Here is a 23,780-nt window from a genome sequence, read left to right as displayed (position 1 = left end):
GAAGGATGAGGTTTAATTCTCAAACGTATAGCGCAACGACCGCCCCACCATTCAAATCGGTAACCAAATCACCAGTAATTATCGGTTCAAACCACCAGTAATTATCGGTTCAAACCACCAGTAATTACGCAATCTGTAATTATTTATTTAACTCTTAGATTTTTATTAGCCGATATTATTCTTTAGTTGTAGAAGTCATTCGTGATCATGTTGTAAATCGTGGAAATCGTTGACTGTTGTAGGCATATTTTTATTGACTTATTAGATAAACGTACATACGAGACCGTCAACGCAAAAGTGGCCTAACCCGCAATTTTTTATAATAATGCTTATAATTATGTATATTGCAATTTATTTAAAATATAACAAATTTTGATGCAAAACCGGCCTAGCCATAGTTTCACCAATAGATAACAGATGGCTTTGTAAACATTATTTTTGCGCGTATTGTTATTTTGCCTACTCAAATTCAAATTCTTAAAAACTTAAACCTCATCGCTCCATAATATTTAACTATGGTAAGCTTAGGCCACTTTTACGCTGACGGCCTCATATATACTCCCCTGACAATCAGAGTAGTTACCGATACTCATGAACGTCTGTAACGTCTTTAGTCAAACCTCACTTGGAGGTGGGTATCTCATAGTTCCGAGAAAATATCGTAAAGAAGACTCAATTATTCCAAAGGTTACGTGGCATATGAGATCTCTGTATAGCTTCGATCTTGTGGCGAGTAGCACGTCGTACAAAACTACAAAGTACACAATTTCACTCGCTCATTCATTCATAAGAAACGCGATTTTAAACTCTCACATTAGTGAAGAAGGTCGGTAATCTGTCGTAGAACCAACTACCCAAAAGAAATAGAAATCGTAGAAAAAAAAAAACAATTTAGAAGTGAATCGCACAAGTTCGTAATTTAAAATCTCGCTATAAGTAAGCGTGTTTTTTAGTATCTATGGCGCTCATCACGAGAAATTGTATGTACAGTTACACACTAACTTGTCATGTTTAGAATCATTTAAGGTGGAGTTTCGAAGTTTGCCGCTGCGTTTACGTGATGACGTCACAGTTTTTAAAATCCCGTTTTTGGTTCCAATAAGTAGTCTATTAAAGTGTAGATAAGACTTTCATTTATAGGCTTTATGTCAAGGTGGCACTTTAACAGGTTAAGTAGCACTACGAACGTATTAAAAAAAATTGGCTGCTTTTAACAACCTAAATGCGCCCCCCACCTTGAGATATAAGTTGTAAGGTCTCAGTATAGTTACAATAGCTGCCCCACCCTTCAAACCGAAACGCATTACTGCTTCACGGCAGAAATAAGCAGGGTGGTGGTTACCTACCCGCCCGGATTTTCAAGAGGTCCTACCACCTGTAATTACGCAAATTATAATTTTGCGGGTTTGATTTTTATTACACGATGTTATTCCTTCACCGCGGAAGTCAGTCGTGAACATTTGTTGAGTACATATTTCATTAGAAAAATTGGTACCTGCCTGCGGGATTCGAAAATCGGTGCATCGCTCAACACGAATGCACCGGACGTCTTATCCTTTAGGCCACGACGACTTCATAGTCTACTTTCAATAAAAGAGAAATTCTACAAATTAAATTTTATTTTTGATTCCTTTATCCGACACACTACTTTGAATCGCAGTAATAATAATATAGTAAAAAAAAAATCGTTACAACGTCGCTTTCAATACGTTATCTTAACCGTTATGGTAGATATGCCTTTACGTACATATATACGTGCGGAATAACAGTTGTTGGAGTGAAGGGCGCGCAGTGAGTGTGTGTGACGAAATTCCGACAAAAAGTTGTGTTCGTCGTTTTTATAATGCGATTTTTACATGGCCAGAGGATCTACAGTTATTAATCACAATTTGCTTAATGCGAGGCGTGAGGTTCTAACCAAAAAAAGACGTGTGGCACTTGGAGACTGCCGCGGTAAAGCTATTGCATAGCATTTTTTATCAACTTATGCAATTATAAATCGACAATAATAATTTAATATTAAAACAACAATATAATATGATTTTCTATTTTATAATTCCGTTTGTCGCCGATAGATGGCGCTTGACGCTGAATCGCGCTATCGTGTTACCCACGAAATTATATCACATATTTTGATAGTACATAAATCGGTGTTTAGACTTCTTACTTTAAACACTACACAAGCGCAACATGTGAATGTGTTGAACGCGAGCTACATAGTAGGCGTAGTGAGGGGTGGAAGGTTTTTTTCGTTACGTAATTTCACGATTCCGTTCTCAAGCCGCGCTCACGGCCCGCGATAAAATATATGCAATAGCTTAATAATTATCGCTACAACATTTAATCTTGTTGTGGCTCGTGAAAAACTATCTAGGATCATTTGACTAGAGTCAGTAGAATATATTCTTAGATCGCACGGGTAGGCAACATTCTCGTACATATCTTCAAGAGTCGTGTTTAAATCATTTTAAGTTAACAAGGGCAGGTCTAACCTATCAGCATCCATTAATAAATAGAATCGTCGAAGACTGTTAAATTGTAATCTTTAATATTTTTGTTGTGGACCATAGGGTACATACATGTTTGTATTGTTATCTGTGGTACAGACAGAAAGCCCGCCAAAAAAAACTGTAACGTAAAAATTGCAAAATGAACATTTAATTAGTATTTTCTATATAATATTATTAATTCACTTCAAATACAACTGCATAATTCAAAATACCTTTTTTTATTAATCACCGAAATGCAAAAGATAGCGATTCCCAAAAAAAATTCGATCACAAAACAATAAATCTTTTTCCAAACACATATTCATTCATTTAGGTTAGGTTCATCGATTACGAAAAAGCAGTTATTTTAGAAACTTGAACGTTTCAAGATATTTCAGATCTCGACTGCGCAACTATTATCGATCCGCAGTTTCAGCACTCCGCCGCGGATGACCTAGACTTAGGTCGACTTGAGTACTAACTTGAAATGTGAGCAACATTCGCGAGGTCAGGTTATACGATAAGTTTATTATTGACTAAAATTATGTGAGTTTATTTGGTTGTGGAAATGTTTCAATAGACTCAAGTCAGAGTTTATTAAATAAACATATTAATGTTCGTACTTTATAAGTCATCCATTCGTACAAAATCAACTACACTCATATAATTTAGCAATACTCAAATGAAGTGAAAAGTTTTACATCACTATGCTTATGGTTTACTGGTGGTAGGACGTCTTGTGTGTACGCACGGGTGGGTAACACCACCCTGCCTATTTCTGCCGTGAAGCAGTAATGCGTTTCGATTTGAAGGGTGGGGCAGCCGTAGTAACTATACTGAGACCTTAGAACTAATATCTCAAGGTGGCGGCATTTACGTTGTAGATGTATATGGGCTTCAGTAACCACTTAACACCAGGCCCACCTGGTGGCTCTCCACCCATATAAGCAATTAAAAAAAAAGGTATTTTCTTCGGTTTTCCCGAAGCGTAGACCTAATTAAAATTACTTTTACGGTTTAATCATTGTATCAATTACAGTTTTCGTGGTCACTCACGATTACGACCACGGAAACTGTAAATAATTCTAAACATCGGAAATAATCAATTGAGCATTAATAACGCAAGATTAAATCGTAGTTGTTTTAACTATTAATATGTTTATATTTGTATTCAAATTGCCACGGATCGTAATGTCTTACGTGCTTTGTAAAATTGGCTTGATCAATACAAGTAATAAAAAATCGAAATTGTTTATCTTTCGTGAACTGCTTCACGTCAGATCTGTTTTGAATATTATACAAAACATTAAATTGCTACTGGCTGAAGGCCTAGTACAAGCAGCCACTTCATTTTCACTGTTTTCGTAGCGATCGTGTTCGTCATAGTATATTTTTAGGAGCCAATGTCGCTTAGGAAAATATTCTATAACTAATTGCATGTATTATATAATTACTGTAACCAACTGTCAACATAATAGATGATGATGATGAATGAATCCGAGATGGCCCGCTAGATTTTCTATTTTTAAATTTAATATTTTAAAATCTGCCATGTTAATGCGAATTACGGAATTAAAACAACCACGAAAACTGTAAAAATCGGAAATAATGAAAATGATAAAATACCAAACCAAACTGTTAAAAATAGTTTTAATTGTGCGTTCGATTCGAGAAAACCAAAGGAAATACAAAATAAAATACGGTCTAAAGTTCAAGACACTCGCGGGGTCAAACGATACACAAAAAAACTATACACGAATCGGAAAGTGAATTTGCAAAACGTTGACCTGACCTTGAGCTTCTGTGTCGAGAATATTTCATCGAATTTCAAGGAAGTGTTTTATAGACTGCAATACGATTGGGCCCTAGGAGACGGCAATAAAGCTTATATTCCGGCTAGTTTACTATTCCAGATACTTATCTTCCAACGCTGGCACAAAAGAAAACACTAAAATGTGATAATGTTTTTAAATAAAGAAATTTGAAATACAGTAATAGTATTACATCCAAATCCCTAATTTTTGATAGGAAGGTCACGTTTCCTTAAGGAACTTAATGTTAACATTAAGTAGCCCAATTAATCCTCATTATAACCAACCAACTCTTTTTATAGGTCTCTGAAACCGTTGATATGTTTCATTGGGAAAATGTCGTATCTCGCTGGAGGGATGGCGATCACGGTACGAGGTCGCCAGGCCAGCAAGAAGGAGGCGCCAATCCTGGTTGTAGCTCCCCACTCCTCGTTCCTGGATAGCTGCATCGTGTACGCCACCAAAATGTCTTCGGTTATCGTCAGAAAGGAGAGCATGGATAATTACGTTGGAAGTAGGTCCGGGTGGCGGGCTTTAGTTGGGTGGTGGGGCTATGGAAGCTTAGCCAGGACGTTTGGTTATTTGTTTCGAAAATCTAGTTGATGTTAACTAATATCAATCTTATTGGTGTCGGAAACATTGGTGTTTTTGGGCTTTGTGTTAAAATACTCATTCGTTTTGATCCATTTTGTATTTTAATGTTTTACTGGGTTGAAAGATCTTTATAGATGATTAGCAGTGATTTTGCTGACAAGGAATAAAGATCACGCTCAGACGGGCCGTTGGCTCGTCAGCCTTTGATGGCAAAGAGAGGGAAAGGTTTGAATTTTTATCGGATCAAAACTAATTATTCGTTAATGTTCAGGAAATACAAATTTTATTCTTGCACAACATCAGCTAATAGCTTCTGTTTTATTTACTAGAATCATTATATTACTTGATTGAGTTGACGCAAGTGTATGCAAACTTTGTATATGTGTTCCTGTGACTTGGGGCTGGTACTACTATCTTGCCTTTTTATTGCGACGTAGGCTTGCGATCTGGTCTGGTGATAATGTAATTGATATTTCCACCTTCATGTCTCTAGGTAACCAATGAACACAAAACGGTGGTATCGCTTATTTCTCTGCAGCCAAGTCTTATTTAAATCATTACTTAGAAGTTTTCATGGAAATTTAACGGTCTTCAAGAGAAACATTCTAAAAAGTACAATTGCGTGCTTTAGCCCCAGACAAAACGTGTTAAGGTCACATTACAATACAGTGCCTTTGTCGGTACTTGTTGTTCATTGTTGGAGCGTTTTGTGAGACTAATCCGTAGCTAATGTACTCGTGACAAATGCTTTGAACGGTGCCTTAAGTGTTTCTTTCGCACTAGACAAGTTCGTTGAATTTTGTGACACTAATCTGTGAAGTCGAAGTCCAATATGTCAAAGGAGCCTTGTTCGCACTGGGGCTATAGGAACTTTTAGAAAATCGCAGTCGATTTGATACAATGCTTCGTGGAAATGGTGACAGTACAAGTTCAACGATCATTGCTGCTTAAAGGTCACTTTTTTCCCTACCTATGCTGATAGCCTTGAGAGGCTATTTCAGCTTCACCCTAATGTGTGTGGGTGAGCTTACAGGGCTCAAACCGGAGTGTTGCTAACACTGACTCTAGCAAGAGCAGTGCTTCGCAGAAGCTACCACCAGATCGGAAACGCGACCCACTGAGAAGATCCGCGAATGAAAGAAGGCGAGAAACTCAGTGGTCTGTGTCTATGGGTTAATTCGCTCGTCGAGCCCTTCGTCGCAAGCGACGGTTTCGACGAGGACGCTGACCGGTGCTTGTGGTGCCTAAAAGCACCGTTAATGGATAAGGAGGATCCGTAATAACGTGCTTTGGGCGACGTCGACGGTTTACCATTTGGTCTACAGGATCGGGTATGTAGTTTCCAGCGGACACGACAAGAGGGTTCTCATATTTGCTCGTCCAGCTCATGTCGTTCAGCCTTCTCAAAGTGGCAAATGTCATTGTGAACGTGTGGACGCTATGGACTATCATCCAGTCTCACTTTTTCGAAACCTAACATTTTGACGGAACGTGACGTATGTTAAAATGCACGGTTGATAAATTGACCGTAAATTCCGACTGGCTTTACGCCAGCGCAAGCTAATTAAAAAATTGCATGGATTTAAATATAGAACGCTAAAATCATAACATTTGTTTGTTTTCGTGTTTGGCTAAAATATTAGTAGTTGCCTTTTCAAACACAAATACGAGTCCATAACATTTTATAGCCCGTCCTAATGAATTCAACATTAGCGTCAACTCCAACTTAGGAAAACATTCGAAATCGGGATTAATAGAATTTAAAATTTTGTTTTAGAGTTCATAGTTAACTAAAATAGAGGAGTAAGCAATATAAAAACGGTGAAGATGTGGTATAACTCACAACTCTAGTGCGAATTACGTGCACGTGTGGGTTCGATATCTTTTCATTGTACCATTGTGCGTGCTCGTGTTAGAATATCAATGGATGTCACGCAGCTGTTGAAATATGCATGAAATCCGAAAGTGTACTGGCATGTCGCAACACTGTGTCATTGAATGATGAGGTCTTTCGAAACTCAAAACCGTATGTGTAGTTAAAATAAATTTTCTTAGCTTTTGGCGAGTCGTAGGGTGTATGGATGCGCTTTGCTCTAGAGGTTATAGGACATGATGAAAATAAAAATCTGCTTTCTAGTAGGAATTTGAGAACCTGATTTCATGTTTTAATATAGACAACTGATGTTATGATCTGACTGATATCGATATTTCAAGGAATTAAAGGCCAAAGCTCATGGAGGTCGTGTGGAGGAGTGTCGATACTAGTTTGTCGGTGGTCCACTTTGCCTATCCACCAGCAAAAGTGTAGATGGGATTCAAGGGTAGCTCCAGGATTGACGAGTGTGGTGTTTTGGAACCGATCAGATGCAAATGATCTATTAAAGAATGTTGATCATTGAACTTACCATCCGAATTTATTATTATTATGTTATTATTTATTAGTAGGTAATATTATGCGAAATGATTTTCTTTTGGTTTTTTTCGTCTTACCAATAGATGCATCTAAGGACGTAGAGTATCTCACGTGATATTTCATATTCATTCATTGACTGCCTACAACCATTTTCACGTGTCTCAAGTAAGTTAAAAATTAATTGTAAATGGAGCGGAATCATACATGGGAAATTAGACCTAATCCCTTTAAAAATAAAGATGATTTTATATTTAACATAGTCTAACCTTGGATCAACACTACAGTATTAGAAGCCCTATGATCGCAGGGTACACGTAGCTTGCGAAGATCAGGCTAACCGATGCACAAGTTATTAATAAAGTAATTCTGTAGACAACCAACATGAATTCTGCCTCGAGATCTGATATCAATCTGGTCAAATTTACTGGTAGTACATTTTAGGAGTCCGCACGGTAGTTAGGTACCACCACCCCGTCTATTTCTGCCGTGAAGCAGTAATTAGTTTCGGTTTTAAGGGTGGAACAGCCGTTGTACTGTAAAAACTGAGACCTTAGAACTCATATCTCCAGGTAGGTGGTGATATTTAGGTTTTAGACGTCTATGGGCTCAGCTAACCATTGAAGCGGGCCGTGAGCTCGTCCACCCACGTAAGCAAAACAAAGGAAAAAATATTAAGTTGGCTCCAGTGAAGTTTAAGAAATACAATGAAATCAAACAAAAACATCTGTAAATGAAAAAAATCGCACCATTTTTAAGCCTTTTGATAATTTTAAGACAATCTGGTTGGTTAGCTTGCCTCAAAATCTGTCATTGGTTCCCTTAGCAACACAATTGGAATTGGAGATCCATCAAAATCTAGGCTTACGTTTTGAAGTAAATCGGATTGCGTAAAAGGTCGTTCTTAACTATCGGTCATTTGCCGATGTAGTGCTGCACGCACTTTCACCATTAACCAGTTAAATTTCTTGGCACGCTCTGATTGTTTAACGGCTTAAGATCTACATATTTGAAACGTGGGTGGCTTTTTTTGCGATGTTCGACCAGTACAGCTCGTCTCCCATCTATTTTTTTTCTATTCTATTCTATCAGCCCATGGACGTCCACTGCTGGACATAGGCCTCCCCCAAGCCTCGCCACAAAGACCGGTCCTGCGCTGCCTGCATCCATCTAGCTATAATAATTTACCTAAATATACAAACATTAATAAATGAATCCTTTGTTTTATGTCAAGACTTCAGACGGAAGTATAGTTGATGCTGAAATCATGAAAATATACAATATATAAGTATAATATGCTAACATTAACAAATGAATCCTTTATGTTAAGATTTCAGACGGAAGTTTACCCAGCCAATTTTTTTTTTACCCAGCCCATGCATCAACCCTCTTGAGTTTCTCGCCGGATCTTCACAACGGATCGCGACTCCGATCCGGCAGTAGATTCATTTGCGAAGCAGCTGCTCTTGAGTTGTTAGGTCTCCTTCGAAGGTGCTCGGGCAGCTGTTAGCTAATCTCACCCTTCCTGGCTGAGTCTTTCCTCGTCCACCTGTTCTGGTGAAACTGGAAAGGCCTTCAGGCCACCAGTAATCCAGTAACCACTTAAGATTAGGTGGGCTGTGAGATCGTACAACCACCACAGCAACAAACAAAAAATCTGCCGTTTAATTTTTATTACACGATGTTATTTCTTCATCGTGGATGTCATTTGTGAACAATTGTCTAGTACTTATTTCATTAGAAAAATTGACCTACCTGCCTTTGGGATTCGAATACCGGCACCGTCGCGTCGCTCGATACGAATGCACCATATAATATACGAAAAAATTGGAGGTCATACAGGAATCATTAGGGTCATCGATTGTGACTATATCCTATCCTTCTATTGTTCATAACGGCTCGGCTTTTAGTTTTACGATCGGCCTGAAACCGCCCCTGGATTAAATAACGGGATAATTACACCACCGCGATTACGATATCTTACTCTGTAGCCCTTGTGGATTATAAAATTGAAACGTATACACAATCTGTATTAGGTCACGGACAGTTCAGGCGATCGTTACGGTCATTTCCATTTTATTACACAATATTATAATCTGCGATTATACGCATAGCATAATTAGCATTTAGTAAAATTTAAACAATAACATTAAAAAAACACGCTCGCTGATTTCTGGTTATAATTACTTGAAGACAAATTTAGAACGTATTACGTGTTTTTTTATTGCTTAGATGTGTGGACGAGTTTGGTGTTAAGCGATTACTGGAGTCCATAGACATCAGAAAGGTAAATGCGCCACCCACCTTGAGATATAAGTTTTGAGGTCTCAAGTATAATTACAACGGCTGCCCCACCCTTCAAACCGAAACGCATTACTGCTGCACGGCAGAAATAGGCAGGGCGGTGATACCTACCCGCGCGAACTCGCAAGAGGTCCTACCATCAGTACTTATGCAATTTATAATTTTGCGGGTTTGATTTTTATTATACGATGTTATTCCTTCACCGTGGAAGTCAATCGTGAACATTTGTTGAGTACGTATATTATTTCATTAGAAAAATTGGTACCCGCCTGAGATTCGAACACCGGTGCATCGCTCAACACGAATACACGTCCAGTCTTATCCTTTAGGCCACGACGACTTATTACTACTACTACTACTACTAATACCACTACTACTACGTATTATTTGAAAAGCGCAAACAAAAAAAACTATTTAAAAATGAACAACAAGGTTAGAGCCGGCGATGGAGAGATTTAGTACAATCACGGTGATTTATTTAGCATGGAACGCTATGAGTATTTGAAATTTAGTTCAGCGTAATAAAACTCTAAGTAAAACTTAAATATTATACTATTTTATTGATGTGTATCGACGTGCAACTTCGCCCATGGATACAACCTATTGAGTTTCTCGTCGGATCTTCTCAGTGGGTCGCGATTCTGATCCAGTGGTAGATTCAGCGAAGCACTGCTCTTGGTAGAGCCAGTGTTAGTAAACTCTCTCGGGCTGAGCCCGTGAGCTCACCAACCCGTCCGCGCGTAGCTGAAACAGCCAATTAAGCTACCACCGATTCAGTAGCGGAAAAGAATGGTGTGTTTTTGTCAGGAATTACAAGGTGATCTGTTTTTGTTTCAATATTTATACCATGGTACGTTTATAATCTTTCTTAAGCTTCGGTGCTCATATTTGACAGCTTGCTTGCGATCTATAGTGCTAATAACAAGGAACGGTTGTTGTTAGATTGCCAACGCAAACTAATAAATTGTAGATTAAGTAATTAACTTATTGATTAAGTTGTACATATTTTTATTATTTAACAATAGTTTCAACGAGAAATAAGCACTCGTTTACAAAGGGCGTTTATGTTTACAGAATTGATAAACTATACACAGCCCGTATATGTTTGGCGCGACGACCCAAACTCGAGGCAGAACACGATTAAAGAAATTATCGAGCGAGCTACTTCGAAGGAAGATTGGCCGCAGGTATCTTAAAGAGAGCACATTTGAAATAACTCTTGTATAAATAAGCAGAAGGTTCAAATCTCCTTGCTATACTGTTATTACGAATATTCATGGATACTATTGGATACTAGGACGTGATTGCAGTTGTTTGAGGTCGAAGAATTAATTGTATTCCTTCATGGTGGAACACTACACGGGACATAGGATCTATCTGCAAATCTAGAATTTTATAAATTTAAAGGTTTAATTTTCATCGTGGGAGTAATATGAACGCGTCCTAAGGATATATTTGCTAAGAAGAATTACATTTCAAATAAGGTTAACTAAAATAGTTGGTGTCTTACTCATTAGACCAGGAAGGCATTAAATATGTAAGACTTTCATTTTATATTTTGTTTGTAGAAGACCTAAAGCTTCATATAAAATACAGCAATGCAAACCGCACAACCATACTACTCTCATTTCCTTTGTTAAATGTAAGAAATGTTTCTAGAAGCCTCACGAGGCGGCTTGATGTAAGTTGATCGTGGGCTCTTGAACAACATTCCGATAATCTTGATAACTAATTACGCGAAACCCCGCAAATGTAGTTCAATTCAAATTTTCAGGTTCTAATATTTCCTGAAGGCACATGCACGAATCGCTCCTGTCTCATCACGTTCAAGCCTGGAGGCTTCTACCCAGGAGTTCCAGTGCAGCCCGTTACCATCAGATACCCGAATGCCAGGGACACGGTTACCTGGACGTGGGAAGGACCCGGGGCGTAAGATTTTTTTTATTTCAGACAAAAACTTACGACTCTTTCGGTGGCCCTTTGGCTCTCTACTACCGGTGTCTGTCTCTCGTACCGGAATCTGTATACTAGTAGTGTAGTTCCTCATAGTATAGTTTCGTCACCATCTTAAAGTCCTAGTTGTATAAAAATAACGGTTCTATTACTTTTCAAAATCGAGCGCTTGATTGATTGATTTGCGGCAGAAATATATAGGCTCAATGATCAACTCGTAATACCACGGACTCACAGTATCATCAGAAATGCTCCAAATCAGTCTGTTATACATCGTTCTCTTAGGAATGCCGACAACCGAGTGTCTTATGCTGACCGGTAAAATTGAGGGTGAGAGGCTAAGGAACAAGCTAACTTCCACGCGATGAATGGATCATGTTGCGGTTTTGAGCATCTGGAAAGATTCTAATGACATGTCTCTAACCGTCCATTGATAGTTGTTGATGACAAAAGAAAGTCAATCGACTATAGGTTCCTCAGGTTAGTTATTAGATAACGATTGGGGATGAGTAATGACTTCTTCAACATTCTAATTATTGTCAATAATACCCATTTTCGACAATTTTAAAAGTATGTCAAGTAATGTTAAGGAGGAACCATTGTATTCCTAGCGTAATTGGCATGCTCTAATAAATTAAACATAATATACAACATGCCGTATAAAATACATTATATCTGACGAAGCATGTTGCGGATAATAACATGTACCTTTAGGTTAGGAATATTGTGTTCTTTTTTTTTATAATAAATAAATTTATAAATTTATATAAACTACAGTGTGACTCTCTTTGTGCATGATTATATTATATAAGTAACCACTCATTTTACAGTTTAAAGCTGCTTTGGCTGACTCTGACACAAGTACACAGCTCGTGTGAGATTGAGTTCTTGCCTGTATACTATCCGAGTGAAGAGGAGAAGCGAGATCCGAAACTGTATGCGAGGAATGTTCGAGATGTTATGGCTAAGTGAGTACAAATACGGCACACTCGATGGTGTTATTGATAGTGCTCCTCTAATTTGCTATTTGAATGATGACGGCTAAATGTAATGTAATACTAATACATGCAATTATAAACAGGTATAAAACGTAATAGTTTTATATTATATGTTTGTATGATAAAATAGTAGACCATTTAATCTAATTGAGGGGAACCAGTGATTAATAAAATGTAGCTATTGGATACATTGAACTTGGTTTAAAAAGTATGCTGCAAATATTGCTACTTAAGAACAATCTTGATATTAAGTTTACATCTATCTTGCAATAACTACATTTAAAGCCATGAACTGTACGATTTTTGATACAACTATCGGCTATCTTCAAATGAAGGTTTTGTAATATTAGTACTTGTTTACTTATGTAAAATTCAAGAAGTCAACAAAATGTCAGTATCTCATTTATTTCGGGTTGTTTAACACGATATTATAACAACCACAAAGAACTACAGGTGTACAAAAATGCGTGTTTATGTAGATGACATACTACAACTATTTCGTGATTAAGAATACCAACCTATTGTTTCTAGAGCCCTAGGAGTTCCAGTATTAGATTATACTTACGACGACTGCCGACTGATTGCTAGAGCCAAGAATCTGGGTATACCAGGAGCTCCGTGTGCCAGGGAGGTCAGCGAGCTAAGAGCTGCTCTTGGGTAAGAGAGTGAAGACACTATTCTCAACATCAAAATTTAGATTCTTGTCTTCTTGTGATTACAAGAAAATCTATGGAATGTGCATTCAGAAAAAATTAAGCACTCTGTAGATTTTAGTGTTAGATTTAGCAACCAGCTATATCTCGTTATGAAGTATAAGATTTATTAGACAGATAAAGTATTCGTAACTTTGAAAATTATGAAATAAAAAAAAGTAATGGTTGCAAGATAACATTTTAAAAATGTCTACGACTCGAGAAAACCAATGAAAATAGTAAGTTTTTAATTTCAGTCTAGAGAGGTCTCAACTGGAGCTGCACCTAGCTGCCCAGGGACTGCAGGACAGGGCTCGTTGGCTCACGGCTGAGGAGTTCTGCCAGAGGCTCGGCGTGCCTAACGATCAAAAGACGCAGAGGCTATTTGAAATATTTGTCCAGGTAATTTATAATATTATATTACATTATTAATATATTTTATTGTTATATTATAATTTATTTATAACATACCTTTACGATAGCCAGAAAATAAAAAAATCGTTTAAATTATTGATTCGTTTACGATATATCAATAATTTAACAATTTCCTTCCAGAGGTCCAGTGGCCTGGTGTACTTTCCCGACTATCTGTTGTGCGCCGTCTTCCTCTCCCTCCAGCAGGCGCCGCTATCTAAAGTGCTCAATTATGCTTGGAAGGTAAATTTTACTTTTTAATCCAGTAAAAAAATAGAGGAGTATGTTAATTAGCTGAGATGAGCTGTCGCTTTTGTCCGTTCCAACAAGCCGGAACCCTTTTTTGACGTCAGAAACAGACACGAGGGCTTACAATGCTGCCAGGAATATCACATGTTATATCCAAAAGTCGATCAAACTGATCTGTGTTGTCTCCAGTTGTACGACACCGGTCGGACCGGGAGGCTCAACTCTGCCGGCTTCGAAGAGGTGACCGGCAAATGTCTTGGACTGTGTCAGCAAGACGCCAGCAATACGTTCCACCAGGCCGACCTGGACGAGAAGGGATATTTGACTTACGGTAAGCAATACTTTATTTAGTTGTAGGATACAAACGTCATAAGTACAAGTAGTATGAAGCTCAGAACCGAGTTTGAAGTTCAGTGAAAAAAAAGAGACAAATTGATAAAAGAGTGTAGTTGGAGTTATATTTGGATTCGCACACTAGTTGAAATTTATCTTCACGCACTTGTTATTTAGATGAGTGTACCATCTCACGGTCCACCTTGAGGCTTGAGGTCGTATTCTCTATTGTATTGTGTACCGGCTGCGTTCATTTTATAGAATCTTGTCTATAGACGTCTGCATAATAAAAAAATACATTTCTTCACTACCACTAGGTGAGGTCGGCACAGCTAACTTTTCTCCTCCATTCTCTTCTATCAGCCGTCATCTCAACACTCACTCCTCTCTCTCTCTCTCTCATATCGTCATTCATACACTCCATCCATGTCTTCGGTCAACCTCTTCCCCTCTACCTCTAATAAAAAAAAAATAATAATTATATTAAACTATCCCCGACAGATGAATTCATATCGTTCGCTCAGAAACGCTCAGAATTCTCTTTCGTTTTCGCCACCGACGGAGCTCACAAGCCGAAGGCGCAGTGAGAGCGGCCTCACATACCGACTGTCTGCAGCCAAGTACCTTGACATGGCAACGGTATGTCAACGACGGGCATCGTCCGTACACCTTAATTACACGAATATATCAATTATGAATCTCGATTTCACTCAAAGGTCGGATCTAATTTAATTTAGATCATACAAATAGTAGCGCAGTGACAAAAAAAAGTACATATGCGTTTAGGATAATCTGTGGTTTTAAATCTTTAGTGCTTAGTCTATGATTTAAAAAAACACACTTCCTTTTTAATATGGAGGGTAGAGGTAAGGGACACCTTGTATAGGGGACAAGTTGAAAAAGTGTGGATCTGTAAACAGCGAGTTATTGTTGGAAGACTTACTGAAGTGGCGCTAGTGTAGCAAGTGTTTTTAAAATCTTTCCACTTGCTACAGTGGCGCCACCTTCATTGGCGCCCTTTCAGCGAACACTTTAATACATTGCGATAGTGTTCCTTACGTATTATTATATCCTCAATACTTTTTAATGTAGCTTAAGTATTTAGTTAGATGTAATATGTAGTAATGTTTTCATTATTATTAATACCGCTTCCAGTGTTAATTTTTTGATCAGTATTTTCTAAACGATAAAATTAGTTTATATCTGTCATTTAAAAAGGAATATAAAAATTGAGGTACAAAAACGTGTGAGAATGTACGAGTTTTGAATATGATCTGTATTCGGATTGAGATAAGGTCTGTATTGGTCTGTCAATTGTTAAGTTAAATTTAAGAATTCGTAATCATTTTAGTAAGTAGATTATAGTGGTAATGTAATAATGTTTGAGAAAATTCTATATTCAATTAGACAAAGCTTAAATTTCAGTGATAATTTGAGATTTACAAATAGCTTATATTTAGAAAGTAATTCAAATTTAAATTTAATTCGATTAAAAACTCTATGAAATGGCACCTGTACATCAATAATGGCCAGCATTATTTAAAAAAAAGTACGAAATTGTAAAAAAAAATGATATTGTAATTAGCCGACAATTGACAAACACTGTCTGAAAACAAGAAAGTTCTGAAAGAATTCCTTTTGAAAAAAAAAAAAAAACCTCATTAATTAAGTTAGTGCTTTTTCATTCAGTACCTTTTAGTACTTAAGCAGCCATTCTATGTGATAAGTTTTGTTATTTAGGTAGGCTGAAACGAAGCTAAATATTATTTAGAAATTATTTTTATTTAGTGTTTTAAATATGTAACTATTTAAAATTAGTATTATTTAGTTTTATTTCAGTTTCGAGATAAGTCTAGGCGTGTTTAAAAAAACTTTTACGCTAATTATTTAATATAATCCTAATTAATACGTAAATTAATTGAATAAACATAAATACCGTAAAAGTATTTTTAATCAAAATTATTTAGTTGTAGTGCAATGTATGTAAACATTATTTACAGTAGTAGTAAATATTATGTTGCTACAATTTTGTTTCAGTGAAGAATCTCACTAAATTGATCGTTGTAGTATCTATATGAAAAAACGGTAATAACAATAAGAACAAATAGCTATCTTAGTATAGTGTATTCGTGAAAAAATAATTACATAAATACTTATTTTTCCCAAAAATACACGTGTAGGATGTGTTTGTCTTGATTATCCTATTATTACTAATAAGCGTATAGCATGATACAAAGTATTAACAGAAACGCGTTTTCATCTGTTTGTCTGTATTTGCCGCAAATCAAATGACTTTTTTTGGACTAGTAAAGTTTGTGTTGCGGCTTCACTTCCGTATAATTCGTGGCAAAAGACACCAATGCGACTCGCTAAGTACAAATAGCAGAAAAATTACGTAATAATATTGCGTGCGTACAGAAAATTTTAATATAACATTAATATATAGGTGTGTATTTAATTATTTTTCTTTCATCGCATATAATTCGGTACTTGCTTACCCATTATATACGTAATGTATTTTTTAATACATATTACGGTTTCCTTTTTAAATCAATGCATATAAAGTATTTTGGGTTTTTGTTCTATATACATTTAATAATTGCCATTTACTTGCAAAGTTATTTATCTGGATATTGTTTTAATGCAAATATCAATCACTCAATTCGTCTTTGTAGATTTCTTAAAATCTATTGGAACGAAGTTCCTTATCGTGCGTTGTGAAAGGGGGCTAGACGGAAAAAATTCTTACGAAAAGTTGTCACGACACTTTTTAGATCCGTCATTCTGACCAATCAACGTGTAGGCGCTTATCGCGTCACATTGCTCGTATCCGATTGGTCCGCGTAATGAGTACAGTTTCTCGAGATAGCGTTTCAACAATAGTAATTTAGTTCATAGTATTGTTTTTTTCTTCTTCATAATGCCGTAATTTATTATTATAAGTTAAAAAAAAAATTACAATTCCTTCACTAATTAATCGAAAGGAACTTCGTTCCATCCGGGTGTCCCTTGACACCTCTGAAGTTTTTTTAATGAAGTTTGTTTTTATCTGACGCTTATAATGAAATTAATAAAACGAAACAGTAAATCTGTCTGTTCATCTGTTCGATTTGTTAGTTTTTTTTTTTGTGATATTGTTTTATTGTACGTAAGATAATCGTTTTAGTCTATATACGACAATTTGTTAGTTCAGGGTCGAATCGACCAGATATTTATATTTATTTCCCTCTGCGGGTATTTCACATCACAAAAATATAATAATCGTAAAATAAAAATAAATCGTAATGTTTGATTGAATTTATTCAAAGAAAGTGGATTTCCTATCATTACTCCTTAGCGTTTCTTTATCAATCTTATTTTGTATGAATTCTGTCATTTGGTCAAATCGGCTACAATAAGATCCACTAGGTTAGCAGTATCAACTGTACTCCACATATCTAATACACAGCAGTAGAACCAATAATGAACCATCCTTATATTTAAAAAAATAGTGCATATGTGACTGGATTCTGTCCTTTCTTAGATCCCCTTAAAATACAGTGTGAAAGAAAAGTTAACCTCAAAGAAAGGCCATTCTTTCTTGATCTTTTGACATAAACAAGACTCCATCTCTTACCGTCGCGTTTGAAGCTGCCTATTATATGCTTACGAAAACTTCCATTAGCTATTTTATTAGAAATAGTTCAAATAATATTTTTAATGTTATTTCTTTATTTAGTTCTAGTATGTATAACATTCCTCCATTATTATTGTTAATTTATGTTTTTTTTTTAAATATACATAATATTATTGTTATAGGTGTGTTTATAGAAATAAAGACTATTTAAATTACCGTGGTCTCTTTATATAGGTATGCGATCCTGTTCATATTAGGTGTGATTACTCTAATCATTCATTAATTTTTATGGCGATTGCTATTGACAGCAGACGAGTTTACGGCACACTTGATGATATGTTATTTATGTCACGCACGGATATTAGCAGTGCCAAGAGCACAGTCAAGCCTCTGCCTATTGCTGAAGACATTTTTGTTATAATTGTATCCGTGCCGTATTTAGATTACTTTTTCAAACTAATGCTATCCTGACTCCTTTTTTTTTTTTATTGCTTAGATGGGTGGACGAGCTCACAGCCCACCCGGTGTTAAGTGGTTACTGGAGCCCATAGACATCCACTACGCAAATGCGCCACCCACCTCGAGATATAAGTTCTAAGATCTCAGTATAGTTACAACGGCTGTCCCACCCTCTAAACCGAAACGCATTATTGTTTCACGGCAGAAATAGGCAGGGTGGTAGTACCCACCCGCGCGGACTCCCAAGAGGTCCTACCACCAGTAAAATTCTTCTTAAAACGATTCTTGAATCTAAGCGATTAGAATCACGATTCGGTTCACAACAAGAAAAATAATAATTAATTAATATTTTATAATAAATGTTTGAGATTTTCCGGTTTAAGGACAAAATTTGTTGTGACATTTGTTTTGTCCGTTAGTCTCACTCTATTATTTTCGTTGGCCATTAAAATGTTCAAATAACTACCGACGACATCTTAGTCGTCAATGGCCACGAAAACTGGGAAATTTGCAAATTTTAAAATTAAAATAGTAAACGTTAAACACAAATATAAAAGTTCTTTTAATTATAATCTTTACGAGTCGCGAAAACTGAAAGACTCTTGTTCACTGTTTCAAAAGAATTCAATTTTACAATTTACGTTGTTGATGTCTATGGTGTCCGCTAACCACTTAACAGTAGGTGGGTCAGTTACGCTTCTACCCAACTAAGCACTAAAAAAAAGTGATGTCATATGAATGTGGCGGTTGTAAAGAAACTGTCAAGAAACGTTTGCTCAATAGAAGTATTATAAAATAAAATGTTTTTTTTTATGTTTATAGTTTATTCTGGTTTTGTTTAAATTCCTTTTTTATTACTGCAATGTTGCCAAAAACAAATAAATACATTAAAAAGAAAATTCTCGTTGTGTTTGTCACGCCTGTTCTCTTTAGGAGCTTGTCTCTTGTTGGAACCGGTTGTAGAGTTTAGTCAGGTTGGGCCCTGCGAGGTCCTCTACCATTTTTTTTTGTTTTTTTTCTACCAGCCAGAGCATAGCTGGAATAGCCCCTTAGGCTACCAAAGAACAGTTAGGGGAAAAAAGGATTTGTTTTGATTTTCTATAAGAATATCCAGACATATTCGAATTTAAATAAACATTTTTGAATTCGTTTCCCGGTAACTTTTTTATAAGGTACTAGCTGTAACCGTCCGCTTCGCTGGGCATTAAAAATTGACATTATTATTTCTCACCCCCACAAAGTTTCTCATCATTAACGCTTCCGCAACTGGTGTAGCGAGTCGAACACTCTTATAAATATTAGCCTATCCATTAAGTACACGTATTTTCTACATGGATACCATTTTTCAAGTCAATCGGATGCATAGTTCAGTAGTTATAACCGAACATGGATTTATGAAATAAATCTTAAAAAAGGTTAATATGTTATAAAGGTGCCGTAAATGGTAATTTGAATATTGAAACATTAGAAGAAGAAACATTAGAAATATTATTAAAACATTTTGAATATTCAAATATAAAAAAAAAACATAAAAACTGGTGAAGCAATAGCTTTAAATGTTGTTTCTCTTTATAGAGCAACTCAGCTTGTGCTATAGTATTACTAGACTAAACTTTATTTTGATGTGAATAAAATAATACATATAAATAAATTATATATCGACGCTTGAAAGGCAAACGTGACTAAGCGACAATGCGTGAACTTTACAGTAGACTAATTTAAAGTTGAAATTACCTGAAAAAAATTATATTTTAACGAATCTAGCTGTAGGATTGAAATGATTTTAATAGACCTAGAAATATATATTTTTTTGCGCATCGAATATGAGTTATTGCCTGTAGGATTGAAATGATTTTAATAGACCTAGAAATATATATTTTTTGTGCATCGAATATGGTTATTGCCTATCATTTATGTACAAAGCAGTTATTGTTGCTTAGACACGTTTGCCTTACAGGCGTCGATATACCTAGTCAGGTCATAAGTATTGTCACACAGTAAAAACTTTTCTTTTAGAATGCTTTCTTTTAGATGACAGGTCAAGAAGTGGTCGCCCTCGGTCTCTTAGGACTCCAGCAGTGATCAAAGCTGTGAAGGCGCGAATTCAAAGAAATCCCAAACGTAAGCAGAAACTGTTGGCCCTTCAGATGGGGTTAAGCATAACCACGGTGAAAAGGGTTTTAAATGAAGACTTAGGGCTTCGGGCATATCGAAGAAAAACAGGACATCGTTTGAATGCTCGTCTAATGGACCTGAGACTGAAGAGATGCCGCGCTTTGTTGAAGCGGTACGCGGGAAAAAAATATCGGGAAATTCTTTTTTCGGATGAAAAAATTTTTACCGTAGAAGAGAGCTACAACAAACAAAATGATAAGGTGTACGCACACAGTAGTGAAGAAGCGAGCAACCGTATTCCGCGTGTCCAACGAGGTCATTTTCCATCCTCGCTCATGGTATGGTTGGGAGTTTCTTATTGGGGCTTAACAGAGGTACATTTTTGTGAGAAAGGTGTAAAAACGAATGCAGTTGTGTATCAAAATACAGTCCTGACGAACCTTGTGGAACCTGTTTCTCATACCATGTTCAATAACAGGCACTGGGTATTCCAAAAAGATTCGGTGCCAGCTCATAGAGCGAAGAGCACACAAGACTGGCTGGCGGCGCGTGAAATCGACTTCATCCGGCATGAAGACTGGCCCTCCTTCAGTCCAGATTTGAATCCGTTAGATTACAAGATATGGCAACACTTGGAGGAAAAGGCGTGCTCAAAGCCTCATCCCAATTTGGAGTCACTCAAAACATCCTTGATTAAGGCAGCCGCCGATATTGACATGGACCTCGTTCGTGCTGCGATAGACGACTGGCCGCGCAGATTGAAGGCCTGTATTCAAAATCACGGAGGTCATTTTGAATAAACTTTAGTGTCATAAGAATCTATGTTTTGTTAAGTTCATTTTGGTATATGAATGGTTACATAATGAATAAACTTGTTTCAATTATTTTACATTAAACATGTGACAGAATTTATGACCTGACTAGGTATATTTCAGCGTGCCCGGTAAACTAAGGGTTGGGATTTGGCGGTATACCATCATTCTGATACGACTCTTGTTCGGGCTTCATGATGTCCCTATATTGCTTGTGGAATGCGAACATCCTCTCAACTAGAAATGTAGCATCGACGTGTGCCGCCAATATTTTTTCGTATATAATCAGATAGTACAGAAAAAACGTTCTTTCACCGAAATGCAGCATTTGAGCGTACATATTATCCATTTTGAATATCAGCTGCGTTAAAACACCGTAACATGTACCGATGTTGTAACTGAAATCGTTTAAGTACGTCTTCCTGAGCGGTTTGGTGGCCTCCAATCTGAATCTGGTGGCGTAAATCGACTGCTTCATCATTTCGAAGGCTTTGCTTACGAAAAACGGATTCCATCGGTACGCCTCCTTCTCGACCTCCCATGTAGCAGGATATTGACGGCGGTAGTCAATTTTAAAGTTACGTATTTCCTTTTCGACTAATTCGTGTACTCTATTCAAATCGAACATGCTATTGTTATTTTTTGAATTTTGTTTTTCGTTTTTGACACGAAAACTGTTCATATTCAGATCGGTGAAATCGAAGAAACCGTCTTTGTTGATTTCGTCGGTTGAAAATGCTTCTCTTGAATGCTGCTCAAACGATTGTGTGCTCTGACTCCCTGCGTTAAAATACGAAATGATTTAATGTTTCAACATTGAAATTCACTTGAAATTCAATAATAGGAATTATTTGAAAAAGTGAGCTTTAATTACTGTCACTATGGAAGGCAATAATGATGAAGAGAATGGCGTCAGCGACGCTTAGGTTCACAGTTTATAAACTCCATGGAGCCGGTCACTCCTTCATATATAATTGACTTATTATAAGCTTGTACCGGCACTTGAGACGGTCTTAAATACCGTAACATTCAGACTTGAAGGATCGCCACATCCGTTATGCTATTCGATTGAGGAATGGACCTTTAGTCGGCGGTGATTTTAATTTTATGTCTACCTATATTCTTGGAGCCATCAATAAGATAGCAGTTCATTAGTGTGTGGTGACCATCGCTTAAGAGCACAAACAAGCCATTGTCACGGTTAAACCGCTAATAATCACTTCCCAGCTCATAGTCGGCTCATACTCGTAAAATTAAATAAAAAATAAATATATATGTATACCCAGTCTTGCCATAAATACTGAGACAAAGGAAAAAAAAATTCTATTGCAAATAACATTTATTACTTTTATAGTGTATTATTTTAATACATAAATATAAAACAATTTAAAGTATAAAAAGCTTATTCGAAGTGGTCTCCATTGGCTGCAACACAGTCCTTTAAACGTTGAGGCCAGTTATCAATAGAAGCACGCACTCTTTCCATGGGATTCCATTGTTTTAGGGACTCCATATTATCATGGCGTTTAGAGCAAGCCGTACTCTCTAAAACTGACCATAAATCATAATCCAGCGGATTAAGATCGGGACTAGACGACGGCCAGTCTTCAGCTCCGATGAAGTCCGAAACGTTCGTTTCCAACCAAGACTGCGTAGACCGAGCTTTATGACCTGGCGCCGAGTCTTGCTGGAAGGATCATTCTTGATTATTGAACATGGTGTTGTTAAGGCTTCACTACCTTCTCAAGAATGGTATTTTGATAGACTTGTGCCGATGTTTTGATACCTTTTTCACAAAAGTATGGCTCAGTCACTTCTTCATAACTAATACCCCACCAAACCATCACTGAAGTCGGATAGTGCCCACGTTGCACTCTTTCGACTACTTGAAAAGCTTCCTTAGAGCTTTGAGCATAAATAAGGTCATTTTGTTTGTTAAAATATAGCTCAATTGTAAAAAATTTCTCATCCGTAAACAAAAATTTTCTATGACCTCCCTTTGCGTACCGCTTCAGTAGTTGTTTCGATTTTACCACCCTATTCTCTTTTAAATTATCAGTTAAGAAATGACCAGTACGTCTCTTATAGGCTGCAAGTCCTAAGTCATCTTTTAAAATACGCGACATGGTTCTAGGTGCTATCTTCATCTCCCGAGATAAAATATTTTGCTTTCGGACAGGATTTCTTCGAATACTTTCCCTTACTGCTTTGACCACCTTTTTCGTACGAACACTACGTGGACGGCCAGATCTTTTTCTGTCACAAACAGAGGAGGTCTCATTGCACCTATTAATAGCCCGGTACACAAACATTTTATTAATACCAAGCGTATGGAGAGTTTTAAAAATTGCATTTGGCTCCATACCTACTTTGTGTAATGCAATCACAGCGATTCGGTTCTCTTTATCACCCCACTCCATTTTAATATCGCAAAATATTGTACAATGTATTGGCGCCAAAATGAGAAAACTCAATGAGCAATCATATAAAAATGACAGATTCCAAATTCAAATGTAATATTTTGTTTATTT

General features: G+C 36.7%; 2 protein-coding genes across 3 annotated transcripts in view; one reads left to right on the top strand and one right to left on the bottom strand.

The window, feature by feature from the left end:
- Window positions 1-15,867, top strand: part of LPCAT (lysophosphatidylcholine acyltransferase) — a 38,046-nt gene extending 22,179 nt beyond the window's left edge. The window contains exons 3-11 of one of the 2 annotated variants that reach the window (XM_028173318.2): window positions 4,603-4,814; window positions 10,683-10,795; window positions 11,383-11,537; window positions 12,392-12,529; window positions 13,091-13,216; window positions 13,509-13,653; window positions 13,807-13,908; window positions 14,104-14,245; window positions 14,749-15,867. In XM_028173318.2, coding sequence (XP_028029119.1) covers window positions 4,603-4,814; window positions 10,683-10,795; window positions 11,383-11,537; window positions 12,392-12,529; window positions 13,091-13,216; window positions 13,509-13,653; window positions 13,807-13,908; window positions 14,104-14,245; window positions 14,749-14,834 — 1,219 coding nt within the window. In that variant the 3' untranslated portion in view covers window positions 14,835-15,867. The remainder of the gene's footprint in view (window positions 1-4,602; window positions 4,815-10,682; window positions 10,796-11,382; window positions 11,538-12,391; window positions 12,530-13,090; window positions 13,217-13,508; window positions 13,654-13,806; window positions 13,909-14,103; window positions 14,246-14,748) is intronic. The other variant, XM_028173317.2, reaches the window with a different exon arrangement.
- A 5,170-nt stretch (window positions 15,868-21,037) lies between these two features.
- On the bottom strand, window positions 21,038-22,442 carry LOC149501988 (uncharacterized). Its single transcript, XM_089731554.1, has 2 exons — window positions 22,436-22,442; window positions 21,038-22,029 (listed from the first exon to the last, which is right to left on the bottom strand). Exons 1-2 carry the CDS (start codon window positions 22,440-22,442, stop codon window positions 21,386-21,388), a joined length of 651 nt encoding a protein of 216 aa, XP_089587680.1. The 3' UTR covers window positions 21,038-21,385.
- Between the last annotated feature and the right edge of the window lie 1,338 nt (window positions 22,443-23,780).

Source organism: Bombyx mandarina, chromosome 11 (assembly GCF_030267445.1).
Source record: "Bombyx mandarina strain Sakado chromosome 11, ASM3026744v2".
Taxonomy (NCBI): Eukaryota; Metazoa; Arthropoda; class Insecta; order Lepidoptera; family Bombycidae; genus Bombyx; species Bombyx mandarina.
Note: the sequence above shows the minus strand (reverse complement) of the source record. Positions and strands in the feature narration are given on the sequence as shown.